This window comes from Fusarium odoratissimum, assembly GCF_000260195.1.
Source record: "Fusarium odoratissimum NRRL 54006 unplaced genomic scaffold supercont1.37, whole genome shotgun sequence".
NCBI lineage: Eukaryota > Fungi > Ascomycota > Sordariomycetes > Hypocreales > Nectriaceae > Fusarium > Fusarium odoratissimum.
The window spans coordinates 129,448-151,383 of record NW_022158720.1 but is presented as its reverse complement, the minus strand read 5'-3'; the positions used below and the strand labels follow the sequence as shown (position 1 = coordinate 151,383).

The window sequence follows — 21,936 nt, the reverse complement described above, 5'->3', positions numbered from 1 at the left end:
ATGTCTAAACTGTGAGCTACATATGTTATTTGCAGTTGAGACCTATGGCTCAGAGCTCGTGAGCTTTTAATCACCAGTCAGAATTCAAGCATTCATTCTCAAATATCAAACGCAAAGAGACAAGTAAAGGAAGAAGGGTCTTTTGGGAAAGAAGAAGGTTAAATTGGAATGCCTGTATGGGATCAATTCAACCAAGGTGAGATAGAGTTATTTCAACAAACACTCTTTGACCATCGTTGTCGTGAAATGTTAAATTTTGCAGGCACTACACTCCGATGAATAAGAGATGGATGCATGGCTTGTTTTAACGGAGCTCTTTAGGAAGGAAAGCTTTAAACATGATCGGCCGGTTTTCTCTGTCTTCCAATGGAGCAGAACGATGATGCGATATGGTTACATGGAACGCACCTCAACAACCCTGCATGTGACATAAACAGAAAGACTTGAGTATGACCCTTAGATAAGCAAGAGGACGAGTTGTTATTATAAAATTAAAAAAGAAGTCAGAGATAAGATTAGATTTCTTTTCTTTATTTCTTCTTTATTTCTTCTTTATTTCTTCTTTATTTCTTCTTTATTTTTGAGTATTAACATCATAGTATGTATAAGCCCCAGGCCTCATATCCACATGCTTAAGTGCCATTTCATTAACTAAGTGTTGTGTGCTGATATAAGCTCTCAGCCACAAGTCTCAACTGTAAATAACACATCTTGCTCACAACTTAGACATTATACCACAATGCCTGACCAATTACTACAGCATAAAGCTGATATCATGGAAACCTAAAAGATGACTCAATTGCCCGCCGTCACAGGGTATAAGAAGGTGCCTCTGATGCGTCCCCCAAGACGATCCAACTCAGTACCAGGAAAATCAAGGATCTTGCGATACAACAGCAACAGAGCAAGATGGCGGCGCACACACCTAAACGAAAGCTCGTATGTCCTGCGCAATTTCATTAACCTTTTGTTTGTCACTGATAATCAGGGGCAGGGTTGACTGAATATAAACAAGGATTGCCAATCGATGGTTTGTGCTTTTGACCAGACTTAGATCTGATGTCGTGAATGCCGAAAGTGCAGAGTGTATTCCCGAAAACAGCTGACGGTAGTTCATCTCCGATAGTTCTTTTTGCAACTCTTCGAGGTCTTTAAGAATTCCGTAACCTGAGCAACGAATAATCAACGGAAAGCCCTGATCGACTTGTTCTATCTTGGACTCTATAAGATCGTAGAATGTCAAGTGAAATAAATTCCGCACTCTCAGAAAACGAAACCCGGTAGCAGGATCGTTTGAAGCCTGAGCCGAGCGAGGTTTTCCTTTGTCGTCGTAGAGAAGATACTGTAGTATAGCTAACCTGAAGGTGATTTACCGAGACGAGAGAACTGGTTCGTTCATGGGTTTTCCATTTCCAATGGGCTCCGTAGATTGAGAGCTTGGAACCCCTTCCAAATCCTTCTCTGTACGTCCTTGATGCCTCTTCGCTCGTCGCCTTTCTAGCTGCCGCGTTCGTCTTGACTCTCGTTTATAGTCTGTGTTTTGGGTTTGGTCTCGTTCGTCTTGTTGGCCTTCTGAAGGAGTCGAGCTGTCATTAGACCCACTCGGTAACCTCTGGGAGAACTCGCTCAAACCAGGGGTCCCTTCTTTGGCTGTGGCAACATCAAGGGAGTTGGTCGTATAAATTATGACTCTAGCTCCGCGACATGGCGCTGAAAAGTACGTTCGGGCTCCTAGACGGTACGTGCATCGTTTTCGATACTTTTTCAGTTTCCCTGAAACTCTATCGATAACAAAAGCGCGAGCCTCTGCTCTCGACTCTTTAGCACCAGTTTCAGGATCATACACAGAATAGACATCGGCGTGTCTCTCCCTCCTAATCAGATCTCCAATCATCAGAGAATAACCAGGATCGTCTTCGTCTTCTAAGATCAGATTCACAGTCGTGTTATCGGGATCATCTTCAGGCAGCTGCAATGCATGGCGTGTGGTGCCAGTGGCCGTTTGTTGATATTGCTGGCACGGTCAGCTTGAACCACAAGCGAACTTGATATCTTACCTCCATTACCCTCAAGAAGAGATTCTTTGATGCTAAAAAGATTCTTGCCGTAAAAGGTTGAAAGTGAGACTGCATGGCTGTTATATGCTGGTAGCGCTGACAAGAACCTCCCTACAAGCACAACACTGTCTAATCTGATATCTCGGCGTTCTTTTAGACCCATAATGTCTACTTATGGATGACCAAGGGCCATTTATCTGATTGGATCTGCACGAAAAGTACTCGAGTCTTGGCCATGGTAATGCACGGCCTGCTTTTCAGATTGCGCCAATCAGATAAATGGCCTTCATTCAGCTTTTCAAGCCATGCTACAGTCGGTCAAGCAAGTAGACGGCCAACGAATCGGAGACTTAGCATATGTCTTTGGCGGTCTGTTGAGACTGCGGTACGCGTAGTCTTCCTGAGCTCTTTAGTTCAGCATAAAAACGCTTCCTCGCCGCAGCGAAAGCAATTGTGATCCTCAGACAACCACCCACCCGCCTCCTCCCTTCATCAATACGCTACTACCATCATCCATCCTCTATTCTGAGGAAGGAAACTACATTCCATTTGCAAGCAAAATCCCAACAAGTCGAACCCTTTCCGCAACTGAAGTGCTGAGCCACGTGATCGTCATGGCTATGCGCAACTTCAAATATCGGCGGCGCATTAAGTTGTGCATGTGTGGATGTGCTGCAAATGCCACACATGATCCAGTTTGAATTACAACCAACATCTACAACAATTCTCCAACCCTGCCGGTATTGAAGATGACGAGATATGGCTTGATCCTTATCTCTTTTCGGAACCGGGTCAAATTGTCAACCCCCCTCAGGAACCTCATGGCGCATCACAACTTTGCCGTGATTTACCCCAAGACATCGATCACCAGGGCCTGGGCGGTACCACATTTTCACATTTCATTCAATCCAACACCGAACAGGAATCATACACTTACTTACTACCATCTTCCGATGAGCCTATGCAAGTGGCCAGTGTCTTGAATCTGTGCGGTTTTTCTTTTTTGTTCACCGAACCATTCATTTCTCAAAGGTCCCGTGAGGAAGCGACACGTGAGTCTCTTCCGCACCGGCAACATTCAAAACCATTACGAAGCTTATTTACGATCCTTGCGAGCAATAATGCTCCGTCTCCGCAACCAGCTAGGTACGAGAATAGCCCTAGTACGTCCCCTCCCAAACTTGGACTTTTCCGTTGCGCGAAAGAAGGCTGCCAGCATTTGTCTTTTAAGAACGAAAGGACCTTGAAACGACATCACGACAGCAAACATTCCGGTGCTCTCTATGTCTGCCGATGTGGGTATCCCAATGGGCGAAAGGATGGTCACCTAAAGCATATAGACAAAGAGAACTGCAGTGGTAAAAGGCCGTTCACATGCATTTGTGGCCTTGCCACTGATGATATTGTCGAACATCGCAAGCATTTAAAGGGCTGTGCGACAGGGAAGCGAGGAAGACCTAAGAAGCAGAACGCTGTTTAATGGTAGACATGTCAAACTTGGAATCGGCAAAGCAGATCGTAATCTTTTTATTCTATTTGAAACTAGACTTGGACCCTAAGAGCGGTGAGAGAATATTCTCATTTCCATCCATGCCCCCCACAGTCCTGGCTGGAGCGATCGCGAAGGACAATTGTACAGTGTTTCGGGCGCTGCATTTCCAGTACCACCATCTAAGCCACTTTCGACCGAGAGCGGCATCAGGAAAGTCGACGATTTTGGCGGCGTGTCAGTCCTATGGGTCCACTGTGATGATTGGTCTACAGCGGATGATGTAATAAATGTCTAAGTTGAGACGTGTTATTTGCAGTTGAGACCCGTGGCTGAGAGCTTATATCACCACACTGAAGACCTTAGTAATAAAACAGGAATATGCCACTATGATCGCGGACATCTGCCAAGAACTAGCAATGCGGTGTGCTGATAGCGTTTGTGGTGTTGATGGCAAGCCCTTATCAGACCTTTGCCTCAGGAGGCGTGGGATGTCGGATGATTGTAGTCCCGCGACTTTGCTGAGAAACTTTAAAGAACTGGGAATGAGTTGCTCAAAGTTTATCTTCTGTCATTGCGATCTGTATTCCGTGAACATCATCATAAATACCCCAGACAGTTCGCTCGGGCTGATAGACTGGGAGACGGCTGACTTCCTTACTCGTGAATGGATCAGAACCAAGTTCCGTGTTTCAGGCGGTCTAGATCTTCCTGGATATGATCATGATTCCAGATGAGATTCAGAAGACGCGTCCAGAGGCACTTGGAGAAGCAAGGTTTTCCTGATATCGCAGAAGGATGGATGACATGGTGACAAAACGAGATGTAAATCCAAACCTTGGTAGTTCCCGTAACGAGGGCAAGCTTTAGATATTTTGCAGTTGCGGCCTGTGGTTGAGAGCTTATAATCACCACACAAAACTTAGACCTATCTCAGTGACCAAGATCGTATCATGAGGATAAGGTCCAATTACCTTAGCTAAGACTCTAGGTTCTGTGTAGTAGTCATGATCTCCAAGCCACAGGCCCCAACTACGAATAACGCCTATGGGGACCAAAGTCTCTTTGGTGCACTAAACTTAAACAATAACTTAACTGGTCCACTTTATCTTTCATATAAGGCAGGCTTAAACCACATCATTACCACCTTCAACCTCTTATCACCTCCTCGAAATTGTCGATCCTTCCTACCGAACCAGACTATGACCCGCAACAGCTCCCTCGGGGAGATCCTCGCACCTAGAGATGCAGCCCAGCTGATCAATCTTGACCTTGTCAATCTTCCCAACCCGCCTAATGGCTCTATACAGATCCACAAGTAAGAATAGTCAAAGCCTAGGTAAGTTTATCCTAAACTACCCTAAAGTATGATGATATTATCCAGCTCTTGGATTACTTTAGACTAGAGTCTTCTGCCACCCTTTAGGATATGTGCAACATACTAACAACGAACCTAGTGGATCAGCCTCCGGAGGTATACACACACTTGCAGGGCCATTAGTCGTGGACGGCTTCACTGTGCTATACAAAGCGATGGATCAAGCACGGCTCGACGGCCTCTTCGATCCTCAGGGTGTTCTCAACAGAAACAGAATTTGTGTCCTTCTGTCAGCCCTACCGACAGACTCAGCAGGACCAAGGCCATGTGCCATTTCACTCCAGACCTAAACGTGGCCAAGAAATACGCAGCTTGGGCAAAACGACGAGACAACGTGGCATCTGTGATCATAGTCCAGATTGCATTTCAGAACAGTGCCATCGAAGCAATGCGCCATCCCGATCTCCAGCGCGTTTCTTAGCCAAGTTCGGAGTGGCGAGATCTCATCTGGCATTGCCGTGCAATAGACTAAGACTTCCCCCGGAGCTTAACAAGTATGAACGTGCCATCCTCATCATCGGAACAATCGCAATAAGCCCAATAATCACCACCACCAACGGTCTAATGCTCAAGAGCTTACTGAGACTTGTGTCCTCAAATTCCAGGGGCCTGGCAACGGCCGCGAGCGAACAGCCGTCCAATATGTGTCCTCATCCGACGACGCGGGGGAGACGTTCCTTGAGGATCAAGCCAGAAACACCAAGCTCCTTTCATTTGGAGAATCTGAACTTGAGAATTGGATGGAAGAACAAGGGAATGCTGATTAGTAAACATATGGATGTTGAACTCGGTCATGTCTTGGGGATCAAGAAAGCCTCCGATCCTAACTTAGGGCCTAAATATGAGTAGATACTCTAAAGATCACTAAGCTTATCCTAAGTTTATTAAAGTTTACCTAATACACCTAAGCAGTTGTGTTCTTTAAAAAGAAGCCTTGGATCTTCTTGCTTCTCTTTTATTGGTAATGCAAAGGAAATGAGGATCTTTTGGTCAACCTAAATCAAATTGCACTCAGACCCCATATTCCCAACCTCATCCTCACCCTGATCCTTACTTCTCATGATCAGTACTAACAGTGACATCCTTCCACTCATTCAAAAGCTCCAACGTCTCCTCACACTTACTCCTAATATAAACATCCGCATCACTCCCCAGCACAATCCGAACCGGAACCTCCCTCCCCTCTCCAACCCCCGTCCCCGTAAGAATGTCAACGATAACCTTGGTACCCTTCTTAACATCTCCAGGCTGATTATCATCCGTCTTCTCCAACATCTTTCTCGTCTTACCCGTAGGCGTGTTCTCATCTTCATAAACATCCAATCGCTTCTTCGTAACGGCCCTCACACCAGGGTTAAGGAAGCTAGTGCGGAAGTAACCTGGTTCCACAACCGTGGCGACGATTTTGAAGGGCTCGAGTTCGTAGCGCAGGGACTCGGCGAGGGAGGACATGCAGGTTTTCACCATGGAGTAGACAGAGTATGTTGCGCCGCCTCTCCAAGAACCGATGCTTCCAAAGGTAGCAATCGTACCGCGTTTTCCATTCTGGCCGATACTTTGCTCTCGCATTCCCGGTAAGAAAGCCTTGATGGTGTTGAAAATACCAAATACATTGGTGTTGAAGCTATCGTAGAGCTCTTGCTGCGAAACCTCTTCCACTGCACCGTCAAGGATGTATCCAGCTGCGTTAATGAGATAGTCGACGCGGCCGTGCTTAGTGAAGACCTCTTTGGCGATGGCTTCGAGGTCAGAGAGGGGAGATGTTACGTCGAATGCGAGCGTGTGTGCACCTGCGTCAGCGAGATCTTGGACACGCGATGTGCTGCGTGCGGTGGCGATGACGGTGTGCCCGAGGTTGAGAGCGTGAAGCGCGATATCATGGCCGAAGCCTGAAGAGGCGGCTGTGATGAACCAGACAGGGGAAGACATGTTGAGGTTGTGAGATTGTTATAAGAGTGATGCGTGTAAGTGACTTTGGTGTGGGTGCGAAGTGCTTATAATGAAGCTTGTAAGACAAGTGATGATTGTTGTTGAATCCATCCTAAGACGAAACATCCACTCATTTATATACTTTTACCATCCCATCCATCTCCTTCAATTCATTTGATGACATTATCTCCGACCAGAACTCCTCAACATCATCATTCTATCACCGACTGCCCATCTCCCAACTATCGCCGATTGTTAGCGTCGCCACATTTCGGCGTTAACAGTCCACTCAACCACTAAAACACCATCCCGACATCCGGTGTGGCGGTATGGCTTATGCTTAATCGCTTTTTCGGAAGTGAGTAAGCAGCCCATACCAATACACCAATTGCTGATCACGGAGAAACCTTGTTTCATCACTCGGGGCAGTTGATGTAAGACTTTCGGCGATAGCCTCACGCGGAATGACGAAAGAGCAATGTTCAAGTTGTGTTGATACACTAAGAATGCCACATCATACCAATCTACATAGATCATGCAAGGCCCCAAACGCCGTAGCCGTAACTCCGGGCTCATAAACAATCAAGCACGCACCCATCCAAGGCCATCGAGGCAATCTCAATCTCAATCTGTACACATACGTTTCACCCTTCTCATATCAATCGCTCATCGCAAGGTATAGCCTCTGCTGTCCTGTCGGCGATGAGCAGCTCCGCCTCCCGTACCAATGGTAATTCGTCGCGGCGCACTGCCCGCCATGCCACCCTGGGGACTTGATCCAGGGCCTTCCATTCGAGTGACTGTGTTGTTCATGTTCATGCGTCTAGCTTGACCAGGTGTCAGAGCCATGTCTATCTTGAAGTCGTTGGGGGAGCACGCCATCGGGGGGCTTCGTCTCCTCTCAGCGCTACCTCGGCGGAGTCGAGAGATACCGTTGGCGCTGCTGGCGAGGGCCGCAGGCAGACTAGGCCTGGGTCCGGTACGCTCAGGCAAGGATCCCATCGACGATACTCGCTTGGTGCTGGATGCTGTTGTACCAGCCATGATGCTCGCTCTACGAGCCTTCTCCTTCATGGCGGTTCGGAGGGCGGTCTGAAGCTTTCGGGCATCGATAGTGCTCGTCTCGGAATCAGATCCAGATCCGGGAGGGTTGTTCTCATCGTGTATCGTGGGAAGTCGTCTAATCGCTCTAGGAATACCGAGACCCGATGGCGATGGTGAGAAATTGCCACTCTTAGTGACATCCAGAGATCGCAGGGGCGGTGTTCGTTGGATATCGGGTGAAGCTTCGAGCTTGAGGGTCATGGTGGGTGCTTTGGGTGATCCATCAGCAAGGGAATGTCTAGGTCCCTTGGAAAGGAAACCGGCCTGGAACCTGCTAGGCTTCGCACCCAAGCTGCTAGCCTCGGGAATTTCGAGACTGGGGCTTGACTCCTCGACTGTTGATGTCTCGGGCTCGAGGTATGAAGGCATGATAGGTGCGACGATTGGCTTCTCGGGTGAGGGAATCGCAGGGGAGGAGTTGTACTTCTGAGGAGTTTTCGAAAAGTCCTCCAATGTGCCCTCCTCCGTCTCATCATCCCTCCATCGGACTCCACCCTTCTTCTTAGCCTTCACTGGCGTGAAGCTGACGCCCTTCTTGGAGGCTCCCAACACCTTACGTCTTCGTGGGGATCCCTTCATGGGGCTGACAGGAGCGTGGTCGCTATGCGCGGGCATAAAGTTGGGAGCCGAAACAGGCTTGATGTGCATCGCAATGGCCTTCTTGCGCTTGGGTGTGCCTCGCTTGCTGGGGGAGAAGACTTCGACAACGGGCATCGAACCATCAGGCTTGACGACCTGACCGGCAGCTGTGAAGCCGGTTTGGAGGAGACGGTTAATCATCTCCTTCGCATGAGCGACGGCTTCTTCCTCATCCATGCCGAGCGTATCGGAAAGTGATGCGAGAATGTCGAACTGCGCGGTGAGGAGCATTTGGATCATGGCAGCATCACCAGCCTTGTCCTGCTCCAAGACTTCCCCGTAGGCTTCGCGGTTGAAGTTGGCCTTGATCAGCTCAGCTTCGCGGGTCAAGTTGTCGGCTTCTCCGTTGTCGGCACCCTCGGTACCTTGAAGTTGTTGCAAGCTGTGCGACAGAGCTGTGTCGATGGCTCGGTCCCATGCGGACTTCTCCAGCTTCTGGTGGATATGATGTCGGCTGTTCTCCAACTCAACAAGGATACCTTGAGCCGTCTTTCGTATGGCGACAAGGTTCTCGGGCATCGCATCTTCATCACCTCGCTCATCGCAGACCGTGTCGAAGGCAGCAATCCATCCGGACAGCATACCAATGCGGCGCTCGAAAGCCTTGAGACGCTTCATGTTGGTGATACGCTCTTGACGCTCAGGAGCAGAGTTCTCGTAGGCGGTGCGCAATCGCTGAATTCCTTCCCGAGCCATGGCATCCCTCTTGTCGCATTGCTTTCGGAACTTGGCAAAGAACATAGCCTCGGCGTCCTTCTGCTGGGCCTTGAGCTCGTTGATCAAAGCCATCTGTTCGTCGATCTTAACCAAGAAGTCCTTGACGTGGCGGTTGACGTTGAAGACGTTGCGCGTCACCTTGGTCTGGATGTTCTTGGCCCGGTTGGCGTATCGAAGGGTGTTCTGTGTCTCGTCGAAATGGGCGCTTGATGGTGATACACAGACAATCATGACGGTCTTGCAGTTGCCGCCAAGGGAGAACTTGAGCAGTCGGGTAAGCTTGCTGTTTCGGTACGGAACGTGCTGCTTTTGTCGACGGTCGCAAAGGGCGTTGATGCAGCTTCCGAGGGCGAGGAGGGATTTGTTGATGTTGGCACCTTCAGTGAGACGCTCGCCGCGGTTCTTGGTAACGGATGCTCGTTCGGAACCAGCAAGATCGATAATGCTGAGGGTAGCCATGGTGTGAGGCTCGCTGGCACCGGCTGATCGGTCCTTTTGAGCGATGTTGATCTGAAGAACGGCGTGTGATCGGGAAGAAGTAGCGTTGGCCTCGGTAGGAGAAACTGTGCGGTATTCGTTTCCTTGGACAATCATGTCCATAACCTCCTGGACATCCTTGGGGTGATGACTCGTCAATCCAGACACAGTGACAGCCTGGTTGCTGTCCTCCCTGAGCATCAATCCACCCCTGCTCCCACCAGGAACCAACAGATCACGAATGGTCTCGTTGTAAATCTCAAGGTAGCTCAGACTCAGATCGGTCACCTTGTCTTGGCTGCGCTCCTCAATTTTCTCAAACAGTTCCTGCATGGTCATGAAGATAATACCGGGATGTTGCGATGTACCAGTGATGGTATGTGTCTTTCCGCAGCCTGTAGCGCCGTAGGCGAAAACGGTCGCATTGTAGCCATCGAGCACGCTATCGAGGAGAGTTCGAGTAGTGCCTTCATAGACATCAGACTGTGTTGTGTTTTCGTCGAAGACGCGGTCGAAAGCAAAGACTTGATCTTTGACCTTCTTCGATGAGGGTAGGACTGAGCGGGAGAATTTCTGTACGGGGCTGTCCTCGGGAGGATCAAAGACTCTGTTATGGGTCAGCGTTTGCGTTTGTCGTAGTGGGGACGATGCGCGTACAAACAACGATCATCGACAACCTTGATAACGTTTCGAATGCCGCGTTGGTGCAGCTTTGGTGTAGGTGCGGCGGCGAGGGAGCCATCGCCGAGGAAAAGAGTTCCGTCATCGTTCTTTTGTCTGTCACGCCGTTAATAAACATACTCCACAATATCGGCGTATTGCTTACAGTTGCGCTGCTTCTCGAATCGTAAATGGTCGAACTCGAACTATAATAACGATCAGCTCCAGCACCGCACTCAACGAGCGCAAACCATACCAGCAACAGTAATGGAATTCTGCCCAGCAGCAGCTGAAGCGCCCATGACAGCCATGATATCCTTCTTCGCTCGATTTCCGACGCCAATGCAGTCCCAAGCTCTTCCACCTCAAGCTTTCAGTATCGATGAACCGTGAAGCCGTTAAGAGTAAACAAAGCTTAAAAGAAAGGCACGCTCGATGCAGAGCAGATGATCATAGAAACAATGTTCGAAAATGAACTCGAACAAGAAAGAAAAAAATAGAAACAAAGACGAATAGCTCTGTGTACCTGTTGTCGTTAGTTAGTAGTAGCAGACTACGAGCCGGGCGGTAGTTGTAGAGAAATCAATTCAGAGCTGCCGAGCACGGTTGTAGGTGACGTCTGGTTTGTTTTTCGACCTTTTTCGGAGGTGTTGCTGTGGTGACGCCTTAGCTCCGTTTTTATCAGGGGTTCTCTAAGTGGTATTCATGCGGGTGTTTTTTGGCCCCTGGAGGTGAGGCTGGAGAAGCTATTAAACAATGGAATTTGAGTCATGTTATGGAGATGCGTGCCAGGTGTTGATGGCTTATTTGTGGCTTTATTGTTGTTGACCTCAAAGCTCGAGATGCTGGTAGACCCCTGGTGATAGTGGCTACCTTAGTCCTTGCCTACCTTACCCTGTATCATCATGGCTTTTATCCTTGATAGCCAACAATACGAGGTCGTTTGAACTGCTATTACTTGTGGTCAATGAAATGAAAGCTGCTGGACTTTTTTGCGTGCTTGGAGACGTATTCATTGGCGGTGTCCCATCACCGTGGGTTGTGAACCAACGTTGAGAGCTCTTACGCTGTCATGTTGTAGCCTCCACTTACAACACATGTCCACATGGCCATCACAATAACCAACATCCATGGATAACAACAAGGTTCACAACACATACCGCAGGTCAAAACAAAAGAGCATAAACATCGGATGACACAGGGATCATGAGGGACGTCTGAATAATTCCCACGATATCGCTGCATACTAATATCACAGTAAAAGTGGTGTTGCAACAGATCTCCAAGTAAAAATCACCATCAATTTACCATTTAGTTTACAACCTAACGCCTACCATGCAACAAAAATACCCCAATTCACAAGAAATAGTGACAACATCCCACCTAACTCACAGTCTCCGGTACAAACGCATACCGGGGTAGCATCGACATCCTCTCCTCGGGACTAATCTCCGCATCATCGTAGAACATCCTCGCCTTCTTCTCCTTCTTCTTCTTATCACCACCTTCGTCCTCTCCCTTTGTCGCTGCTGGCTTGATACCCGCCTCGGCCATACGGATCATCTGATCAATATCGTCACCGGCACCACCGTTCCAAGATCCGCCTTGCGTCGGTCGCTGGGGTAGACCAGCTGCCGTGGGTAGCGCGCCGGATGATGGACGTGCGGGGAGGTTGTTGGCGGAGAAGGCGTAGGGCTGGGCTGGGTTGGGGGGTTGTACGGGATAGCCTTGTTGTTGGTCGAAGGATACTTGGGGAGGGGTCTGGTAAGAGCCGTTCTACAGATATTAGCATATTCCAAACGAAACGTAGAGAAGAGAAACTCACGAAAGGAGCCTGCGGTTGCGTCTCGGTATTCGCAGCCGCAGCGGGATCAACACCTCCATTGGCAGCAATCTCCTGCTTCCTCTTTCGAAACTCGGCCAATCTCTGCTTCAGCTCCTCCGGCGACTCAGTCTTGATCTTCTTTTGCGCATGTCCCTGTCCCGGTAGCGGGTTTCCCGTCGCGATCTGCCTATCCTTCTGCGCCTGCTGAAAGTTCTGTAGGATGCGGTTGCGGTGCTGATCGAGCATCTCCTGGGGGATACCCTCCATGCCAAAAATCTCTACCTCAAGACCCTGTCTGCTCGGAAGCGCGTTCTCGACCTGTGTGAGATTTTCCTTGTGGACTTGGTTCATGTGCACGGAGAGACCTGTGCTGTCAGCGCGGCTTTCGTGGAATTCGGATGATTGGGAAACGAACCTCCTGCTGTGTTGAGACGACGACCACAGCGGTCGCATTTGAAGTGCTTTGCCTTCTGGTGAGAGATGAGAAGCTTGAGATCTTCGAAATCACGCTCGCCTGTGATAGGAATGTTAGCATGGAGTGATCAGAGCGCAAGCCGCAGGATTCGTACAGTAGTAGCACCAGGGTCGACTGAGGACCTCCTCGATGTCAGCGTGACCGCGTCGCTTCTTGCCCATCTTGTTACTGATGTCGGATATGTGTTACAAGTCGATAGGGATAATGCGCGATCAATTCGAGCGCACAGAGGTTCCTGATAATTGTCGAATCGCAATATCTTGGACGTGGAGCTTAGAACTGAACGCGACTCGAAAAAGAGTGGGTAGCTTCGTCGGAGAAGCTCCGGTTAAAAAGAGCGGATGCCTCAACACCAAGCATCAATGATGGGACATGTTAGACTTTGCCATCACGAGGATAACTTTTTCAGAGTTCCATCTTGAAAGTGAAAGATTACGTGTAGCAGTTTTGCATGTATTGAAATGTGATGTGTGTAGTAATTATACATTGATTATGTACGTCTATAAGATCAAGTAAATATTTATATCGCAGAAGCTAAATCAGCATCATCCAAACTCATCTCCCAATGCCAGAATGCATATTTTTTTGAACCATCCAACCCATCAATACATATTTCATCAGTCCCTTTCGTTGAAGCGCCTTTTTGAATCATCACGATTCTTGTCCATTACAAAAACTCCCCAGTCAGAAAACGCCCCAGTAAATGCTCCCCCGTCAAAATCAAGATCCGTTTGGCGCCACCTGGTCAAAAATTATCAGCGGCCACTGGCCTCCCTGCTGAATGCTGTTGATGTCATTTGACGAAGGGCTGGATGTGACGCCCGGGACGCCCGCACCTGTCGAGGCGTCTCGTGTACTGCCTCCGAGCGTCAAGAGTGTCGATGCGCTGAAGCGATCTTGCGTGTCAGCGATGGCCGATGTCCAGTCGTGCCAGGTGTTTCCGCGGCTCTGCCACATCATGTCGGGCTGAGGCGCGACCTGGGGAGGCTGTGAGAATGCGAGCATTGGGTTCACTTGCGCCACAGACGACGGGAGTGCCGATGTGGTAGCTGCGACTGCGGCTTGTGCAGATGTGTTGTAGAACATGGCACCAGTGTCGTAAGTTGGAGGTGCCATGCTGTCTTGTGGGTGATCATTGTAGGCGAGTGTTGGGTAAGGAGTCTGACCGTTCAGGTCGGACTCGGGAAAGTAGCTCTTGGTAGATGGGACTTCACTTTGAGCCCCTCCACTGGTGGGTGCGGACTGGGCCTGAGAAGATGGGTAGCTTGAGGCTGGTTCCTGTTTGACCTCCGGTGTGGTAGAAGGCTGAGCACTCTTTGTCTCCTTGTTGCGCATATCATGGTCGATCCACGCAATCGTGCGGTCAATGATGTTTCCAATTTCAGTGGCAACGCTAGAATCCGAGCCTGTCGTATTGTTAGGGCTGACTGATTTGCGAACTAAGGACTGGAACTTACCGAGAAGAGAGCCAACTTCCTCAAGAATGCCGATCCAGCCGTCCATCTCCTCCCGCAACGTGGCAATGGCCTCTGGAGTCGTTTCAAAACGTTTCTCCCACATGGCAGCCAACATGGTGAAGGTGCCAGCTGTGTACATCGAAGTCTGGTACCATGTCGTATCAAGGCACTTGCACTTCTGGATCTCCATTTGACAGTGAAGCATTTGGCGCGAAACATCCTCGCAGATGGCCATGTTCTCAGCCATCATGGCCTTGTCGCTGGTCATGGCGACTGAAGGATGTCGCAGGCAAAGACGGAACTCAAGCGCCCACGTCTTGGCGTAGACAGCTGCCAGACGGGTTTGCTCGGTCTGCTCAGCATGGTCAATCACCATGTGGCCAGGGAGCTCGTCCTCCCACTTCTTGATCTGAGCCTCAAGCGCCCTGACGATGCTGACATAGTTTCGCGCATCCCGTCGAACACTGTAGATGTTCGAGTACATTTCCAAATAAATGGGAATGATCTTGAAGCTCATGATACCTGGCCAGTAAGGGCAGGGAATATCGCGGGATGTGTCAACGCCTTCATCCGAAAGAAGCTCATCAGCGATAGGCTCGGGAAAGCCGACGTCAAATTCCTCAACGGTGATAGGCATCGGCCGGCCACGACGTCCAGTAACAGCAATGTAGACAGTCATGATGACCCAGAAAACTCTCTTGCGAAGCTCATGTTGAAGATTGTTGGGCTCGCCTGGCTTTCTTGACTCTCGGTGCAAGTTCAATTCAAGTGCGCGCTGAAGGGCAAGGTTGGCGACGATTGAAACAACACCGGGCTTGGGGAAAGCTCTGGTATGCTTGACGACCATGGCCATGGCCTGGACCGAAGCCAGGTCTCGGGTGCATGTCAACTCGAAAAACTTGCTGAGCGCAAAATGGTAGTGACTGTTGGATCGCTCATTCATTTGAGCGCGCTGGTCAACCTGCTGCCAGTTTCTTGTGCCATACTGGAAGCAAATGATGGCGAAAACCATGTGCACTGTAACAAGCTCCGCCACTGAAGGCTCAAAATTAGGTTCATCGTACATGCGGGTCAACTGTATGGCTGTTAGCGATTAAGCTTAGAGGATGGTGAGACAACACTTACCAATCGCATGAAAGAAGGCTTGTGGAGGACTGGAAGGAAAGCGGAGAAGGTCATAAAGTACCACTCGGCGTAGGTGAAGGCATCTTCGCGCGAAGGCATCTCAGCCTGCATGGGAGGATTGACTCTCATGATGGATTGGAGGAAAGATTGCGGGGACTTGTTGTACGATGGCGCCACCTTGCCATCGACTGGAGGCTCCTCCGCATCTGGTGGCTCAAAAGACGCGAGGTCGACTGTCATCCCTAGAATTGACAATCGCGTACCCCCGATTGAACTGAGAGGAGCACTGTCCATTCCAACACCAAGATGATTCTCATGAGGGCGGGACTCTAATGTGCGAGGGAAGCTGGGAGACAGGCTGGGGGCTGATCCAGAGTCCTTGAACAATGCGCTGCCGACTTGAGACCATGTTTCGCCAGTCTTTGGGTCAGGAATTGGGTTGCCCATATCATCAAAGTTTGAGTCGGAGGGGCACTGTGCATAAGGTGACCACTCCCAGGGCTTGACTTCGACGCCCTTGTTGTCGAGGAGCTTCTCAAGATCGCGAATATGGGAGAGCATGTCGCTCTTTTCCCTCTCCAACTCCTGCATGTATCCTCTTCGCTCTGTGCGCCCTGTCACGCGATCTGTAACATAGCATTCAAGGTTCTGGTTGGTGCAGTGGGAGCAGCCTTCTGGGAGTGCATCGCATCGAATCTTTCGAACCTGTAATTTTCGCGCGGTTAGCATGTTGTGAGAGCATGACCTGAGATTCATGACATACCTTGCATCTGTCGCAAGCTTGACCAGTGCGTGTATAAGACTGTAATCGGTTCTTGACAACGCTGGAGAAGTCGTCCGGGCCACGTTCTAGCCTGGGAAGCTTGACTTTGCCGGGAGCTTGAATCGTGCCATCATCTTCACCATTGCTAGCAGCCCGCTTGGGAGGTCGTCCTGGCATCTTGGACTTGATGCGCGGGGAGATGCCCCTCGACGAAGCAGGTGAAGATCTCGCCGAAGAAGTAGCGGAAGGCGAAGCGCTCTTGTTGCTGGTGCTCGTGCAAGAGGCGGTGCTGGCCTTTGTCCTGGCCGTGCAACGAGATGTCGTGGCAGGCTGGCGCGGGCGGCGCCCAGTGGGTTTTGCTGAAGTCGCAGTCGCAGGGCCTTTTACAGCGGCGTGAGAAGGATTGCAGCTGTAGGCAAATGTATCAGGAGCCCAGGCGAGGGCAGGGTAAGATCGGGCGTCGAAGGGCCAGTAGAGGGGACCTGGGCCTGGCTGCGACGTCAACGACAACGACGTGGGAGTGGAAAAGTTGGCGATGGAGGAATTGAGGTTGCGCTGGGATATGGCCTCCATCATACTGGTCTGGGAACGAGGCCTCGAGCTTGGGCTTGCTGGGGCTCGTGCTTGTGGTGCCGCTGGTGCTGGTGCTGCCGGTACTGAGAATGGCACTGTACAGGGGATGGGCTTAGCGGGGAATGCGCTGTGCATTAGCGGCCTTCCGGGTATGGGGGACTCGACACTGGGTGGAGGCGAAGGTGTAGGCCTCGACGAACCCCAGTGGACGTATGTGACGTGAAGACTGACGAGGAGCGGATCTGGATATGAGACTGGACGAGAGGGAGGGAGGGGACAGATGGGATGATTTGCTTGTGATCTGTGGAAGAAATGGTCTAGACTCTAGTGGCTGTAGAAAATCACCTGTTCTTCTGCGTATATTGAAGATCTCGAACAGTCAATGCAATTGTATATGGTAAAGTATGCACAGTTATTGTATGATGGATCAAACAGGGATAAGGCTGGTGAACGTCTGGTCTTATAAGCAAAGAGATCTGGTGGATGTCTTGAGGTTGTAACCATCCATCCATCCTTAGTTCACATCTTAGCTTGGCGAGTTAAAATAGATACACCAACCTTACCAACCTTACAGTACTAACAGATCTGTCCCGGAGTTGGCGTTCAACAGAATTATTCCCATCGTCAACCTCTCTTTGCACGGAAAGCCCGCATCTCGCTGAGGAAAGCACAGACAGGTTCTCTCTATCAAATATGGAAGATAACTCATCCGGAGACGAGATATCGTCAGTGTCTGAGGAACGGAGAGTCCTTCTAGAAGAATACCGGTAGACTGGGAGAGGCAGCCACGATAACGTGAGTGTTGGATGAATTCTCCGTAGCCCAGAGTATGACATCGGATCTACTCACAGGGCCAGGCCAGCCAGGCCAGAGTTTCCCACAGAGGCACTGCAAGGGGAGACGACTCCACCATGGCCGTCTAGACCGTGGTCTTTTTCTGGGCAAGCCACGAGGTTTCTTGGGAGAAGATGCCGTACAAGCACAATGATGCTGTGGCTGAAAGTGACAAGGTCAACCTCGGCGGTACCGTAAGAAATTCGACCATGACGATTCGTCACCCAGCGCAAAAATGTCAACAGAAAACGAGCTGATGAGCGGAGCCTGGGGAAGCCAAGACTGGGCAAATCTTGGGAAACTCGTATCATTATGATTTGCATGCAACCTAGACGAATGAAACCATTGATGGAACTGCAACCCTCCTGCCGGTACCGAAGAGCCAAGACGAAGCCAGACCAGACCTGTTCAGATTAGCGGTTCTTTTGATTGACTTTATGGTTATGTCGGTGCCTTGCTGATCAGGTTCATGCTTTCAGCCTCCACTGTCAGCCTTCAGGTTGGGCTGCCAAGATGTTGATGATCCCGTTCCCGCTACAGACGGCATATGTCTGTCAACCTTGATGATGGTGGCGCCGGCCTTGTATCGGAGATACTCAACGGTGGAAGATTGCCACAGTCATTTGAACGACGTGGGCAAAACGGATGAGGCGATTGAGTCTGACTTGTTACTGAACGACGTGGAAAACGTTTAGCCATAGCAATTGATGAATGGTCATAGACATGATCCCAACATACTCTGTACGTAATATATCGAGGTCGGCTTCTCCTCACTTCGTGACGCGTTGCAGCATCAAAATCGAGTTATCGTAGTGTCACAGGCGAGCGTCATATGGAATATACAGTACGAACACAGTGTAACAAACATGTGACGACCCTTGACATGCCCCGCTACCAATTGCACAGCCCATCCCTAGATCTCACTCTTTTTTACCCCTCCACACTAAACTAAACCCAAGATCGAAACTGCTCAAACCACCATCACAACGTTACGCACTACCCTTATCCCTAAGAGAAAATTAAGTTACGGGAATCAGCAGATTTTCCTAAACGAACTTTTGTCCATATTCCGCTGCCAAGAGTTCCAGGTGCTCTTTCTCACTGCCAAGCCAACTACAACGGCTCTATCGGCTCCCAGGCCCTGGTCAGCAAGCAACAATGGCTCTCGAAACAGTTTCTCTCGAACACCTGCCAAACTCGCACAAGGTCTACTTTGCCCTGTTCCGTGACGTACAGAATGCGGCCTTTTTGCACCAGCAGCTGCTTGCTCGGAACCCCCAGTTCGAGTACGCCTTCATTGATGCCTCAGTGGTGAGTTCCGCGCGGAGTACCCGACTTGGGTAAAGGGCAGTTTCCATTAATACGGAGGATCATCACCAGGTTGTGTCACGGCTTCAATTATTATCCGCTGTGTTTAAGGCTACGTCGACGGCTGTGAATGGCGCTCTCAGGACTCCAAACGTTCACTCCGAAATTGTCTGTGCTATGAGTTCTTCTAATAACGTAATATGACCCCTTGTTCCGAGATGTCTTCGTTTGAGGCTGACATTTCATGCTCAGATTGCTGATGCCTATCGTCGATATGGTATCTCTCCTTCTACCAAAGACCTCATCGTTGTCAAGGTCACATTCCCTGGAGAAGATGGTGTTGAGCCCCTGACACATGACCAGATCTGGGAACATCTCAAGACCAATGTTGAGGGAGAGGCTTTATCCATCACAGATGACCAGATCTCTACCACCACTGACGTACCAAAGGTGCGCAAGTACTACAAGTTGAATGGACTCAAGTGGATGGATGATATCCAAGATGAAAAGGTCAAGCAGAAGGAGATCGAGTCACTCGTCATCGGCGCAATGGCTCTAAGGGGTGTCTGAAGCACAATACCAAGTCAAAGCTTCACAATCAATCAAATAATCATCGTTAAAGACTAAAACGTAAGTCATTTCTTCATCTATGCTTGATCTATCTCGGATATTGAGATGCTAGACGCCCTGGACTCCTGATCGCTACCCATGATGCAAAACAAAAGAAACATAAAGACATGATATCAAGTTCTTTTCTCTTCCCTCTTCCCTTTTTATTTTTTGTTCCTTTTACTTCTTTAAGCCAAGCCGACGGCGCTCTTGCATCGTCGGACAAGCTCGGCCCAGAGAGCATCCCGGCTGCCCCTGGTTCGCTGGACGGCATCCTTGTTCTCGTGTGCGCGTCGGAGGAGGTACTTCATGCACTCGCCAGTGGTTCCCCAGACGAGGTACTTGTAGGCGGGCAGAATCTTGGTCTTGTCAGACTGGCCAGCCTCGACAAGCTCGCAGCTGACCTCGTCAGCCATGCCCTGAAGTTGGGCGAAGGCAATGTCGGACTTGGCTCGGCCGGCCTCCATGATGGCGCGGCTTCGTCGCACGGACTCGGCGTTGTGAGAGGCGACGACAAGGCTGGCAGCGGGGTACTCGCCGGAACCCTTGACGTCAATGTTCCACTTGCGGGTGAGGACGCTGGCAGCGAGGGAGTCGAAGCAGGCATCGGTCTCCTCCTTGGTGTCGTGGAAGAGCTCGCGGGGGTCGGAGTTGAGATAAGCGCCACGGACAAGCTTGACACCGAGAGCAAAGTTCTCGATTTGAGCGAGCTTCAGGTGGTTGGAGAGAACCTCGGGGCACTTCTTCTTGTAGGCTTGGTAGGTACCAAAGATAACAGCCTCGCCAAGTCCCTTGTTGTACTTGCGGGTGAACTCGAGAGTCCAGTCGTCAATGCCGTCCTGGAGCATGTCCTGCTCGGCGTCGAAGAGGAGGCGGACACCTCGCTCGTGGGCAAGCTGGCAGATGGAGTCGATGGCCTTGTACATGGCGGGGCTGGGAGGCAGACGGTCCTTGAGCTGGTAGAGAGCGATGCTTCCGGCGCCAGTGAACTTGAGGGCGACAAAGTCACCAGGCTCAGCAAGTCGGACAGTCTCGAGGGTGCCTCGGGCCCAGGGAAGAATTTCGTTCTGAATGCACTCGTCGGTCTCCATGGCACCGTTCTTCAGACCTTCGCCCTCATCCTTGGTGAGGACAACCTCCTTGGCGTAGTTCAGAATAACACCAGTGAAACCAATGTTCTTGAGTCCATCGATAGTCTTCTTGATCTCCGGTGACTTCTCGCCTGCGCAGAACTGAGCGTAAAAGGTCTTCTTGAGGAAATATCGCAGAAGGGGGTTCTTGTCGGGGTTGAGCAGAGGGTTGGTGGTGTTGGCCAGAATACCCATGACGTGCAGTGAGGGAGGTAGGAGCAGAGGCGAGGAGGAGACGGTCATAGTGGCGAGAGATCGGAGAATCATGATGAGAGGAAGGACGGAGAGAGGTGCCTTGCTGGGAGCGATGGGAGGAAGAGGATCGGGGATTTGCTGCTGCTCGGCGATGGTGTTTGTGCGTCGCTCAGAGGAGTGGATGTGACGGCGGGCGACCATGTTGGTCTTTGTGATGGTGAGGCATGGTCGGAGTGTGTTGATGGTGATGGCGTTGGATGCAGTCGCCCAGCGAAGGGGCTGGGCAGTCCCTCGCCGAAGGGCCGAGCTCATTATATGAGATGTGTGTGTGGTGTTGAGTTGAAGGTCCTAGGTTGGTAGTTGAATGGAGATGCTGGATCAGTATGGAGGGATCCAGATGGTGATTGTGTTGGTGTTAGGTTTACGGAGCGATGATGCAAGATAAGTCAAGTTAGGTTCTATCTGGTTGAGTTTGTGGAATGGGTAATCGGGTGGCAGAGAGCTTATTATATCCATCTCAGAGGGCAGTGACTATCAGTGTCGGTTGACTGCGGTGCTTCGCTTGGTGAATCTGGTCTGTGCCTGGGGCGTGTGAGGGAGGTGGCGCTATCTCCAGCCCGATAATCCATATCTCCCTTGCCCTGTTTGTTTAGCCTTCCCCCATTCCACAGCAGAAAGAAAAAAGGCCAATTCTTCTTCGCCATTGATCTCCAGCTTGCTCCAGTTGAGCTAGTCATTCATGGTCATGTTTACGCTATACCAAGGGACCCCCCTGGTCCTCCGCAGAGGCCGAGCCAGACCGGCCCGTGACTATCAAAGTGCAGGCAAAAGGGAAAAAAAAAGAAAAGACCCAGCTGTACGGAGCTTATCAGCCGTCACGTGGCTCATTTTAGCTTCTGCATCACCACAATGGCCGAAAGTAGCCGCTGAGGGGCGTGGGGGGTGCAAGCCCACGATAATTGGGGAGATTAGAATGGAAGCTGGGGATTTGGTTTCTGTGATTGCCGCAACAGGCCGCGATCCCAGTAAATACGTGTTATGTAATTGGTGACACTGGCAAAGCTAGCAGCACAGGGCATTGTGGGGAAACCTTGGAGATGCATCACCAGCATTCTCTTAACTGTTTTGAGATTGACAGTGTTGGCTTGTGCTGAGACCTGAGACGTCTTGTGACTTATTTTGATGACGATAT

At 50.3% G+C, this 21,936-nt stretch overlaps 9 protein-coding genes across 12 annotated transcripts; 3 read left to right on the top strand and 6 right to left on the bottom strand.

Annotated features, from left to right (window-relative positions):
• Nucleotides 1-1,369: 1,369 nt before the first annotated feature.
• FOIG_13961 (uncharacterized protein) lies at nt 1,370-2,132 on the bottom strand (the record flags this gene model as incomplete). Its single annotated transcript, XM_031215141.1, has 2 exons — nt 1,370-2,014; nt 2,058-2,132. 2 exons carry the CDS (start codon nt 2,130-2,132, stop codon nt 1,370-1,372), a joined length of 720 nt encoding a protein of 239 aa, XP_031055167.1.
• Nucleotides 2,133-2,362: 230 nt separating this feature from the next.
• On the top strand, nt 2,363-3,537 carry FOIG_13960 (uncharacterized protein; the record flags this gene model as incomplete). Its single annotated transcript, XM_031215140.1, has 3 exons — nt 2,363-2,442; nt 2,754-3,109; nt 3,398-3,537. The coding sequence occupies 3 exons, from the start codon at nt 2,363-2,365 to the stop codon at nt 3,535-3,537; spliced, it is 576 nt and encodes a 191-aa protein (XP_031055166.1).
• Nucleotides 3,538-4,748: 1,211 nt separating this feature from the next.
• On the top strand, nt 4,749-5,214 carry FOIG_13959 (uncharacterized protein; the record flags this gene model as incomplete). Its single annotated transcript, XM_031215139.1, has 2 exons — nt 4,749-4,864; nt 5,004-5,214. The coding sequence occupies 2 exons, from the start codon at nt 4,749-4,751 to the stop codon at nt 5,212-5,214; spliced, it is 327 nt and encodes a 108-aa protein (XP_031055165.1).
• Nucleotides 5,215-5,871: 657 nt separating this feature from the next.
• FOIG_13958 (uncharacterized protein) lies at nt 5,872-7,051 on the bottom strand. The gene has a single exon (XM_031215138.1). It carries the CDS (start codon nt 6,851-6,853, stop codon nt 5,975-5,977), a length of 879 nt encoding a protein of 292 aa, XP_031055164.1. The 5' UTR covers nt 6,854-7,051; the 3' UTR covers nt 5,872-5,974.
• A 179-nt stretch (nt 7,052-7,230) lies between these two features.
• Nucleotides 7,231-11,037, bottom strand: FOIG_13957 (kinesin family member 18/19). 2 transcript variants are annotated; one of them, XM_031215136.1, is made up of 4 exons: nt 10,707-11,037; nt 10,617-10,656; nt 10,448-10,567; nt 7,231-10,397 (listed from the first exon to the last, which is right to left on the bottom strand). In XM_031215136.1, exons 1-4 carry the CDS (start codon nt 10,759-10,761, stop codon nt 7,520-7,522), a joined length of 3,093 nt encoding a protein of 1,030 aa, XP_031055162.1. In that variant the 5' UTR covers nt 10,762-11,037; the 3' UTR covers nt 7,231-7,519. The 2 variants fall into 2 exon arrangements, with proteins under 2 accessions (XP_031055162.1, XP_031055163.1); XM_031215137.1 differs by having other exon boundaries at nt 7,231-10,567.
• A 609-nt stretch (nt 11,038-11,646) lies between these two features.
• On the bottom strand, nt 11,647-13,031 carry FOIG_13956 (uncharacterized protein). Its single transcript, XM_031215135.1, has 4 exons — nt 12,845-13,031; nt 12,691-12,789; nt 12,276-12,640; nt 11,647-12,226 (listed from the first exon to the last, which is right to left on the bottom strand). The coding sequence occupies exons 1-4, from the start codon at nt 12,909-12,911 to the stop codon at nt 11,834-11,836; spliced, it is 924 nt and encodes a 307-aa protein (XP_031055161.1). The 5' UTR covers nt 12,912-13,031; the 3' UTR covers nt 11,647-11,833.
• A 171-nt stretch (nt 13,032-13,202) lies between these two features.
• On the bottom strand, nt 13,203-18,272 carry FOIG_13955 (uncharacterized protein). 3 transcript variants are annotated; one of them, XM_031215134.1, is made up of 5 exons: nt 18,241-18,272; nt 16,096-18,173; nt 15,333-16,037; nt 14,208-15,282; nt 13,206-14,156 (listed from the first exon to the last, which is right to left on the bottom strand). In XM_031215134.1, exons 2-5 carry the CDS (start codon nt 16,801-16,803, stop codon nt 13,471-13,473), a joined length of 3,174 nt encoding a protein of 1,057 aa, XP_031055160.1. In that variant the 5' UTR covers nt 16,804-18,173; nt 18,241-18,272; the 3' UTR covers nt 13,206-13,470. The 3 variants fall into 3 exon arrangements, with proteins under 3 accessions (XP_031055159.1, XP_031055160.1, XP_031055158.1); XM_031215133.1 differs by lacking the exon at nt 18,241-18,272 and having other exon boundaries at nt 13,203-14,156; nt 16,096-18,219; XM_031215132.1 differs by lacking the exon at nt 18,241-18,272 and having other exon boundaries at nt 13,218-15,282; nt 16,096-17,082.
• Nucleotides 18,273-18,660: 388 nt separating this feature from the next.
• Nucleotides 18,661-19,380, top strand: FOIG_13954 (uncharacterized protein; the record flags this gene model as incomplete). The annotated part of the gene is made up of 3 exons (XM_031215131.1): nt 18,661-18,813; nt 18,883-19,005; nt 19,063-19,380. 3 exons carry the CDS (start codon nt 18,661-18,663, stop codon nt 19,378-19,380), a joined length of 594 nt encoding a protein of 197 aa, XP_031055157.1.
• Nucleotides 19,370-21,562, bottom strand: FOIG_13953 (proline dehydrogenase). The gene has a single exon (XM_031215130.1). The coding sequence runs from the start codon at nt 21,054-21,056 to the stop codon at nt 19,608-19,610; it is 1,449 nt and encodes a 482-aa protein (XP_031055156.1). The 5' UTR covers nt 21,057-21,562; the 3' UTR covers nt 19,370-19,607.
• Between the last annotated feature and the right edge of the window lie 374 nt (nt 21,563-21,936).